General features: G+C 45.6%; 1 protein-coding gene across 2 annotated transcripts in view; it reads left to right on the top strand.

The window, feature by feature from the left end:
- Positions 1-1038: 1038 nt before the first annotated feature.
- The window catches only part of CASP2 (caspase 2), a 31702-nt gene continuing 21747 nt past the window's right edge, over positions 1039-10993 (top strand). Inside the window, exons 1-4 of one of the 2 annotated variants that reach the window (XM_032763971.2) lie at positions 1039-1224; positions 1859-2009; positions 7089-7256; positions 8220-8301. In XM_032763971.2, the coding sequence (XP_032619862.1) occupies positions 1860-2009; positions 7089-7256; positions 8220-8301 (400 nt within the window). In that variant the 5' untranslated portion in view covers positions 1039-1224; position 1859. The remainder of the gene's footprint in view (positions 1225-1858; positions 2010-7088; positions 7257-8219; positions 8302-10993) is intronic. The other variant, XM_032763973.2, reaches the window with a different exon arrangement.

The following is a 10993-nucleotide window of genomic DNA, read 5'->3' as shown; positions in this document are numbered from 1 at the left end:
TGAAAGCTGAGACTGTTACATAATCCCAGGACTCCAGAAACTGAGGCTTTCAGAAAAGCAACAACTATCTCAAAACTGCTGATAAAATCATGCAAGCTGGCAGCCCTGCCCAAACTATAGGAGCAAAGCAGAGTGGCAAGGTGGGGCTCCCATGTGCCTGGCTGCCCAAGGGAAGGTGAGTGCATTTTATGGCTTCCAGGTGCCTCCTTTTCAACTCGAAAGCCTGGTTACCACGAATGGGAAAGGAGGGGGAGGGTGTCAGCATCTCATGGGCTGAAAGGTTCCACGTTAGGGGCTGAAGCTCACATCCCACCCCCAGAGCAGAAGGCCCCCAACTGGTGGTGGGGGAGATGGAGAAGATCCAATAACCCGGAAGCAGGAGAGACAGAAGAGCAGCGAGCGAGCAGCCACAGGACTGGGAGGAGACAGGAGTGAGCATGGGGAGGCACCTCGAGAGAAGAGATAGGGTGCGAGGTGTGGCCCCACGATAGCCAATTAGAAATTCGGGAAGCAGCCCGCCCCCTTCCAAGTGAGGGGGCGGCTGGAGAAGAGGGCTGGCCTGAGACGGGGAGTTGGTAACGTGTGTGTAAGTGGAGACAAGTAAAAGCTGAGCTCCGTGGTAATTCTTCACAAACTTCGAATGACATCACCCCCCCCCGCAGTACGGTGATGTTGTCACGCGTCCATTGCACAACATGGTGGTACCGACCCCCGCCCCGAGAGCAGCGACCAGGGGGTGGCGAGGAGCCGGCGGCCCAAGGGGGCAGCGCAGCGCAAGTCGAGCGGGCTCGGCCCCACCTAACCCTGTCGCTGCCGGGATAGGAGTCGGGCTGCCCTGTCACGTGGCAGCAACCACCAATGGGGCTCGCGGGTTCCTCCCAATTGTCCCGACCCGGCACTCGCGCCCTGCTCGCCCGGACCCCGCCCCTCTCCTTCAGTTAAGGAACCTAAGCGCATGCGCGTAAACTCCACAAGGCTGAAAATCCCCCGACTGCAAGACCCGTGCGCATCCACCGGGGGGGAATGAGAGGGCTACGCATGCGCATATAGACGATGCCCAACGGTTAGCTGCTGGGGCCGTTGAGGCTCTCTCGGAGGGAGGGGTTTCCGTGCAGGAGGCTGGCCCACGTGATGCTGAGGCGCGGGTGCCGTGTTTGAATCCGCGGCGCAGAGGCGGGCGGGCGGGCGCGCGCCGGGTGCTGGGAGGAAGCGCGCGCCGAGCAGGTGAGTGATCCGTGCAGGAGACCCGGCACGAGGGGACGGAAGCGGAGCAGCTTCCGCGCCCCTTACGGCGGGAGGGGCGAGAACGGTCAGTGAGTGACCCCCAGCGGGAACAGCAGTAGCGGGGGGCCCAGGGCCTGGGTTACCGGTGCAGCAGGCCTGGGCGGGGGAGCAGAGGCAGCCTGGCTAGTAGCCGGGTGCGGCAGGGCCAATGTGCCCTGGGAGAGCAGGGGCCCTGCCCCCTCCGGCAGCCAGTGCCCCGTAGCCCCGCTCTGCCTAGGGAGAGCGATGCCAGCCCACGTATCGGAGCAGAGCCCCCGGGGATGGTTAGGGGCAGGGGAGTGAGGGGCAGCCTGCAGCACCCTGTGGGGTAGGGAGGCGACATCCTGGGGACATTGAGGCAGGATGCCGAGAGTTAGCTGGGTGGTAACATGTCAGGAGGTAAAATCGTACCCAGCTAGTTGCCCCTGCCCAGTGATGGGATATGGTGAGGTGGGACTTCTGGCTGCCAGCTGGATGGATGAGGGTGTTCTTTCTAGGTTTGTTAATGCTATCCTCCCCCCATGCTGTGTGGGGAGAACTGGTGACCCTTATGTTGGGGCTTGTGTGTTTTCTTTCCCCTCTTCTTATCTATCAGCATGCTGGGTTCATGTGGCATGCGACAATGTCACCAAGAGGTGCTAAAGAAGAACCGGGTGTCACTGGCAAAGCAGCTGGTTTTGACGGAGTTGCTGGAGCATCTGATAGAGAAGGACATTATTACCATAGAAATGACGGAAACTATACAGGTATTCCTCACGCTCCTATTTGGCCTCAACAGTTTGTATAATTTTGTTTTCTGTGAAATAGTGACATCACCAAATCCGTGTTCATGTTAATTTCAGGTTTGCAGTCCGAGCTGGTCTGTGTATTCGCCCCCCGTCCCCATCCCCATCTTTGAAAACTCTGGCCATGTCTTCCGTTAAGGAAAAGCATTGTGTTCTAAAATAGTTTAATATGTTAAACTTGATTTGGTGCATAGCATAGGCAAGAACAAGTCATATTTAAATAGGTGTTAGTTGGTTGAGGTCAACTGTAGGAGACCGTGTCAATGATGAGAGGCAGCTGTGTAGAAGCTTAACCAAACAAATGTATATAAGGGTATGTCTACACTACGTGATTATTCCGATTTTACATAAACCGGTTTTATAAAACAGATTGTATAAAGTCGAGTGCACACGACCACACTAAGCACATTAATTTGGCGGTGTGCGTCCATGGTCCGAGAATAGCGTCGATTTCCAGAGCGTTGCACTGTGGGTAGCTATTCCATAGCTATCCCATAGTTCCCGCAGTCTCCCCTGCCCCTTAGAATTGTGGGTTGAGAGCCCAGTGGCTGATGGGCGCAAAATCTTGTTCGCGGTGTTCTGGTATGATCGTCGCTCCTTCTCGGGGAGGGCCGGCAGCCATCATTTCGCCCTTTTTTCCGGGATGCCGGGCAGCCGCCATACGCACGGACCTGCGAGCCCTTCAGGTGTGTTTTTTTTTTTCAGTCACTATTGTGTACTGCGTGCGGGACAGACGGCGTCTCCGCGCACGCACGTTTTTCATTTGCTTTGCATGATGCGAGACGGTCCCGTCTCTGTACTGTCTTGTTGCGGCCGGTAAATATGGGCAATGGATGCGGTTCATCTGTCCCTCTGTTCCTTCTGTGCTTATGGGGGTGCCCCTGGCTTGAGATAGCCGGGGGACAAACAAAACTGGATGACTCCCGGTCAATCCCTCTATTCCTGGTTTCTAAAAAATAGTCGTCCTGCTCGTATGGGGCATGTACTAGGACCAGTGTTCGGCGCAACAGTGCTCGTGGTCGCTCCTGACCAAATTTGATGAGCTGCTGCCATTACGGAGGGTGTCCTGCACCACCTCACCTGCTCTGCTTCCCTCCTCCTCACCTTCCTGGGCTACGATTGCGTGTCCCCCCCCCCCATTTGTGCTCATGACGTCTGATACAGATGCCGCTTACGAACAGTGATTGTAGTGAGATAATTGGGGAGATGCAGCTCCGGGGCTCTGCGTCCAGGCAGGAATTAGCGGTGTGGGGGGGGAGCCCGCATCGCCCACTGCACTATTATGTCAGGCGAAGATCTTTTCTTTCCATGAATGGGAGGGGGCTGATTGGGCTCCTCCCCTCTTCTAGATGACGCGGTTTACCAGCCTTATCTGCTCCTCTACTGGGTGACCGAACTCTATTTTTACCCAGGAGCCCCCCGGCTCGCGCTCCTCATGGCCAGCCGAGGTTACTTGAGCAGTTTATCAGCTTGGGCATCATGCTGTTAAGCGACCATTTTGAGTCTAACTAGCACCTCTGCCACCTTGGGGAGGGGACGAGGAGCGTACTGCGCTTACTTGCTGCGCACGCGTCTACCGCAGATTCAGTAATATAGGGTGTGTTGAAAGAAAGTAGGAAAACGATTTCTTTCCCTTTCTTTCCGTGGTGGTGTGGGGGAGTATTGAGGGCTATTCCCGGACCCACGACCGGGCATGTGTTTGAACCTACAGACATTGGGAGCTCAGCCAAGAATGCAAATACTTTTCAGAGACTGCTGTGGACTGTGGGATAGCTGGAGTCCTCAGTACCCCCTCCCTCCATGAGCGTCCATTTGAGTCTCTGGCTTCCCGTTACGCTTGTCACGCAGCACTGTGTAGCCTGGAGATTTTTTTTCAAACGCTTTGGCATTTCGTCTTCTGTAACAGAGCTTTGATAGAACAGATTTGTTTCCCCGTACAGCAATCAGATCCAGTATCTCCTGTACGGTCCATGCTGGAGCTCTTTTTGGATTTGGGACTGCATTGCCACCCATGCTGATCAGAGCTCCACGCTGGGCAAACAGGAAATGAAAATCTAAATTTCGTGGGGCTTTTCCTGTTTACCTGGCCATTGCATCTGAGTTCAGATTGCTGTCCAGAGCGGTCACAGTGGTGCACTGTGGGATACTGCCCTGAGGCCAATACCGTTGATTTGCGGCCACACTAACCCTATTCTGATATGGTAATACCGATTTTTAGCGCTACTCCTCTCGTTGAGGAGGAATACCGAAACCGATTTAAAGAGCCCTTTATATCGATATAAAGGGCCTTGTAGTGTGGACAGGTACAGCGTTAAATCGGTTTAACTCTGCTAAAATCGGTTTAAATGCGTAGTGTAGACCAGGCCTAAGAAGAGAGAACAGAATGCTATTTGCATCCATCCACTTGCCATGTAAATAGCACTGATGTCAGCAGTGGGCAGAGCATAAATCCTCTCAGGTTTTTCTGTGAGGGGGTGGGGTCAGAGCCTTTATTTTTAATAGGTCATGATGAAAGCAGTGGTTTTGACAAAAATAAGTAAAACAAAAGTGGATCTTCATGGAGCATGAATCTCATAAGTTAAAAAGGTGAACAAACTCAAGAAAGGTTTGGAGGTTATTTTGAAAACACAGGTCTAATTGTCATTAGTATGATATCATTGTACTCGTATCTCTGCTATAGATGTGCAGTGTGATCTTTGCAAGTAACTTCACCTCAACCCAGTTTCCCTAGAATAACACCTGCCTTCAAAACGGTGCTATAATGCTGAAATACATTAATGTCTTTAATTATATGTTATGTGCTTGTATATGGGGCCAATCCTGATTATGGCCATTAATTGCTTCTCTAATAAAATTGTTTAAAAAAACTAATGTTGTGTAAACTGCTTTAAGAAGGTTGGATAGCAAGTGATCTAATGATTAGATAGGTACTAAAAAGAGCAAAGTGCTGTTACTATCCTAGCTAGAGGAGTAGACTGATCAGTTGGGACAGTCACCTCTTATAAGTAGGGCTGTCAAGCGATTTAATCATGTGATTAATCGCACTGGTAGTTTCCTCAGCAGAGTGTTGCTCTTTTAAGACTTCTGAAACCATGTTCCACACCTCATCCCTATAAAAATTTTTGGCAGGCACTTCAGATTCTTAACCTTTGGTCGAGTACTGTAGGTATCTTTAGAAATCTTACATCCGTACCTTCTTTGCATTTTGTCAAATCTGCAGTGAAAGTGTTCTTAAAATGAATAACGTGCTGAGTTATCATCCGAGATGACTATAACATGAAATACATGGCAGAAGGCAAGTAAAATACAGCCGGAGACGCACGGTTTCTGCCCCCCCCTCAAGAGTTCAATCACAAAATTAATTAATGCATTATTTTTTTAACGAGCGTCATCAGCATGGAAGCATGTTCTCTGGAATGGTGGCTGAAGCATGAAGGGACATGTGGATATTTAGTACATCTGGCATGTAAATACCTTGCAATGCTGGCTACAAAAGTCCCATGCGAATGCCTGTTCTTACTTTCTGGTGACATTTTAAGTAAGAGGGCAGCATTATCTCCCATAAATGTAAACAAACTTGTTAGTCATAGCAATTGGCTGAACATGAAGTAGGACTGAGTGGACTTGTAGGCCCTCAGGTTTTGTTTTTGAGCGCAGTTATGTAACAAACATTTATATTTGTAAGTTGCACTTTCACGATAATGATTGCACTACAATACTTGTATGAGGTGAACTGAAAAATACTGTTTCTTTGGTTTATTTTTACAGTGCAAATATTTGTAATAAAAATAATACAAAGTAAGCAGTGTACGCTTTATATTCTGTGTTGTAATTGAAATCAATGTATTTGAAAATGTAGAAAAACATCCAAAAATATTTAAACAATAGAATTCCAATTGAAATTTATTAGCAATGTGATTAAAACTGCAATTAATTGCAATTAATTCTTTTTTGAATTAATCGCGTGCGCTGTGATTAATCAACAGCCCTAATTTTAAGCTAAAGCAACTAAAGTTGCTATAACTTTGCAAATTTTTCACTTTTCAGGCTGGAATTTTTGGAGCTTCATCTCTGGCTTAAAGGGGAACAAATTGAAAGGTAGATCAAAAAGAGCTCCACTGTTTTGAACTACAAAGAGAGAAAAGAAATTCCCCGCTATAGAAATATTCCTGTGGACCTATTTTAAAATATAGCGTTAGTGTAAAACAATAGGTAATAGCTGACATTTAGCAAGGAGAAGAAATCTGAGTATCCTGTTCAAAATTGGTTTTGATTAGGTCAAGTGCTAGTAAATCTCACTATGTAGTTTGCAGCTCATAGTAGGTTCACCTTGGAGAGGGCTGAGGTGCACGTATGTGTATAGATAATTTACCTGCACAGTGTAAAAAATGTACTGAAGTGCACAGAGTGATTTGGACATCATTCCTAAGGTATGTGGGACAGACCATTCTGATGAACTCCAGTTATAAATTTCCATGACATGGAGGTTCTAATTCCAACTGTTGTTTTTTTTTTTTTTCTTTTTTAAACCCTAAGAAATTTCAACCAAAAAACTGTTAATGCTAATACAAGTGTTAAGGTTCCTTATTACATTTGTCTTTGATTATGCAAGCATATAGTATTTGAGAAACAGTATGTCATAGTTCTTTTTTCTTACCAGTTTAGATACTTGTGTATAGCATCTTGTAACATTTTTCAAATTAACAGTATAAGCATAATGTTTTCTTAACATGTTTTCTGATGGATTTGTGTGTAGATGTATGGGCCCTGGAACTGGGTGGTTGGGATATGATGGAAATTGTGTTCGGGCATAGAGTGTGGAGTAAAGGAGGAACAGGATAGATACCATACAGGGAAGTGCGGGGGTAAGAATTGTGTAGAGGAAAAATATGAAGGATTAAATAAAGATACACAGCCTAGAAGGCATGATGATGGAGCATTTCAGATCAGGGAAGAGGATTTGAAACTCATTTTGAGATGTAATTAATTCTGGAGGGGGTTTTTGTTCTGGTTTCTTAATTTTCTTATCTGTGGATCCAGGCCAAGGTTGGGAGCTTCAGCCAAAATGTAGAGTTACTGAATCTGCTGCCCAAGAGGGGCCCCACAGCCTTCTCAGCCTTCTGTGAAGCTCTGCGAGAAACCAAACAGCAGCACCTGGAGGAAATGCTCTTGAACGCCATACCGAGCCTGAGCAATGGGATTGCAAGGGTAAGAGAGGACTACAAAATTGGAAGAATGGAACTCTTTTGGGAATAGATGTGATCATGAAGGGCGGGTGTACCTTGAATGTAAACAAAAGAAATGTTTGGCTTTTGGGGGTGAGAGGAGATCGGGGGAGAACCTGAGTGTAATAAGTGATAAGCAAAGAGTTGTGGGGATAATGTAAATTGGACTCATATACTGTGAAAAAAAATAAAGGCCTGAAAAGGTTGGTTTGTGGGTGTTGTGGGTTGTTTTTTTTTTTTTTTTTAACATTAAAATTTAGGTCCTGTCTAGGCTAGAAGATTCTGACTAGAGAGCTGGTGAAAGTGAATTGTTAAGAGGGGAAAGGATTTTGTTCCTACTGTTTTATTTACAGTGGCTAATGTTTGAATAAAGGAAGCCTTTGTTAAAGATTCAATACCATTACCATATTAACTAAGGTGATAAGATCTCTCAATAAGAACTTTATACTGGGGAAAGGCCAGATTTTACAATCCTGATTGTTAAAAACAAGCAGAAAAAAAACTTTTGCTAAAAATACACTTCCTAAGCATTCTTTATGTCATAAAGAAGCAAGGGCAGGGGGCAGCACCGACACAATTTGAAAAAAAACCCTTTGAAAGTAGCCTAAAAGAGGGGAATATGGGGAAGGGGAGGTTGAGTGGGGCATATAGCTGAGATTAAAGATGAATCCAAAGAAGGTACCCTGAATGCGAGGAGGGGGGAACTCTACAGGGGGATTCAGATGGGATTAGTTGAGCATGGAGAAGAAGAGATCCTTGAGGTTAAAGAAAACGTAGCCTAATTCTCCTGAGCCATGCATTCCTTGTGACTGAGATCTGGATCAGAGTTGGTGATCTAAAGGTTTAAAGATTTATATTCAATTCCTCAATCCCTACAGTTCTGTACTGGACAGATTAACAGGAATCTTCGACTGGTGACCTAATGGATTTGTATGATCTCTTGCAGCTGGGCCAAGATTATGAGTCAAGTGTCCCATTCCCAGTTCGTGAATCCTGCCTCTCACCAAAGAGACCACGCCAGGTTGGTGGTGAGTAATCCATGGCATAGTGAAGGTTGAATTGGCCATTTCTTCAAGGGGCAAAATAGACTACTTCTCGCTCTCCTTCCTCATAATCAGGGGTGGCCAGCCTGAGTCTGAGAAGGAACCGGAATTTACCAATGTACGTTGCCAGAGAGACACAGTAATACGCCAGTATCCCTTCCCATCAGCTCCCCCTGCTCCCAGCACCTCCCACTCACTGCAGCCCCACCTAGCAGTGCCTTCCCCTTCCTCCCCTAACCTCCCAATCATCTGTTTTGTGGTGTGCAGGAGGTTCGGGGGTGGGGAGGAGCGAGGGCACGGCAAGCTGAGGGGAGGGGGCAGGAAGGGGTGGAGTGGGGACAGGGCCTGTGGCAGAGCCAGGGGTTGAGCAGTGAGCACCCTCCTGGCACATCGGAAAGTTGATGCCTATAGATCCAGCCCCGGAGTTTGTGTCTATACAAGGACCTGCATACAGGCAAGTCTCATCTTACGCAGGGGATCCATTCCGCAGTTAGCGCGTAAAGCGAAAACCGTGCATAGTGAAACACTCATTGAGTTGAATGGTGGGCAGAATCGCCCACACTACAGATACAGTTTTTATATTGTTGTTTTTTCTTTTTTTCCCGGTTTTTGCCAACCGTGCAAAGCTGAATTTGCGCATGTTAAATGCACCTAAGATGCGACTTGCCTGTATTAACTTCTGAAGAGCCGCATGTGGCTCTGGAGCCACAGGTTGGCCACCCCTACCCTAAATACTGCGCACCATTTTGCTTAGCCCAGAAATCGGGACGTTCCAATGGTAACATACACTTTTCACCAAGAATGTCTTGAGACATGGGATATTATAAATATACTTTCAGTTAAGTTAGCTTTTTTGAGTTTGATGCTGGAGGAAGAATTTTGCTGAGAAATTACTGTGAGACCAGTGGAAGAGAGAGCAAATCAGTTTCTAATTAGCTTTCATCATGGTTTATACAATAGTAGAAGTAACTCCATTATGTATGCAAAATGTGTGAACCTATAAAATTCAGATTTTTAAAATTCTTCTTTTTAAGTTTAAGATGTATGAGAAGAGAGGGACAGAATATAGAGAATGAGACCTTGAGTTATTTAGGTAGCACTAGAGATCCTCAGAGAAGATTATATTATCTTAAAAGCACCCAGAAGTACGTTTTTACAAAACAAGAGAGGCAAAGCCACACAGTCTTAATGAGTTTACAATCTAATTTTAGATGTGATTTGACAGTTGGGGTTAGCAAATAGTAGGGGGAGGAAGGATGAGGATTACAGCAGTAAAATGAAAGTTACAAATCTATGGCATGTGCATGTTTTACTGATTCAGTTCTGTGGATCATGTAATAATGAGTTTTATGGCCTAATAAAAAAAAAAAGGCAGCAAATGGCAATTTTAAATAATTAGGATAAACAGAGTTAAATCACCAAAAAACTTGTGATGCCAACAAGAAATGTGATCCCTTTAGTCCCCTTGCTCTAGTTCCCTCTGTCTTTGTCTGTCTTACCTACATATGCCCCTTCCCTATTGGGTCTCTGTCACTCTTCCATTCTGGGACTTCTCATCCAACCTGTGTTCTTGCCTCCACTGGATCCTTGTCCCAGCCAGCACAGGAGAGGGGGGCGGAGAGAGAGAGAAAAGGGACAATGATGGAGGTAACAGTTGGGGAAACAAGTCACACGTCCACCCAAATTAGGCCTAATCAATTTTTGCCTTTATTCAACAATTTCAAACAGAATTATTGTCACTTTTATAATGTCTGGACATACGTTTATGCCAAACAAATAATGACAAACCAGACAGAATTAGTAAATGGGCCCAAATTACCAGATTCTTGGGCACTTGGAAGTTCTTCCAGCTTCCACAATAGACATTGCTTTCTCTGATCCCTTGGTCCCATTCTTGTTTCTGGTCTGGTGTTTCTCCACTTTGGGCCCATGTTCACTATACACTTCTACATTACAGATTTATCTTTATCCAGTTGGCTTTTAGCACAGCTCCTCTTTGGATTTTAAGTAACCCAGACATTACTCATGTAAGCTTCAGTTACCCAACTTTTACGTTTTTCTGGCTGGTTTTGCAGTTTTTGGGTCATGTCATCCTGTCCTGGGGCTTTTCAGAAAAAGAGGGGGGTTATTTATCATTATATGTTTGTGTATCTCTTTTACATCTTTCAGCACAACATATTACCTTTTTTTCTGTAAGCAATATCACGTTAAGCAGATTAGCAATTCTATGTAAAGGAGTAATTGGCAAAATCACACTTACGCTAGCAAGGACTTGGCCTAATCATTACCTCATCTGTATTCATTCACTATACATAATTACAAATTAAGAATATTGATAGCTATATTTTTAATAATCTTACCATTAACAATTCTTCATTTTGTATTTCATAGTTATGCATCAGTATGTGATTCTGTGCTACCTTTAATCTGTTTGGAAGGGAGAGTTATGGAAAACATGATGATTCTTAACTTTAAGAAATGTTGACATAACACAGGTGTTTTTAAATTTAAAGTCCAGTTTTGTTTGTGAATTATTGCAAAGAAACTTCATTAGAAATTTTTCTGAGAATGCAATTTTAGGGCCTGGATATATAGTTGCTTTTAATGGTACCCCAACAGACACATTCCCTGCATTCACTTCTGCTGCCCAGCTCCTCCTTAGCATGGACCATTGGCA

The sequence above is a fragment of the Chelonoidis abingdonii genome, chromosome 1 (genome assembly GCF_003597395.2).
Source record: "Chelonoidis abingdonii isolate Lonesome George chromosome 1, CheloAbing_2.0, whole genome shotgun sequence".
NCBI lineage: Eukaryota > Metazoa > Chordata > Testudines > Testudinidae > Chelonoidis > Chelonoidis abingdonii.
This window is presented reverse-complemented; position numbering and strand designations above follow the sequence as displayed.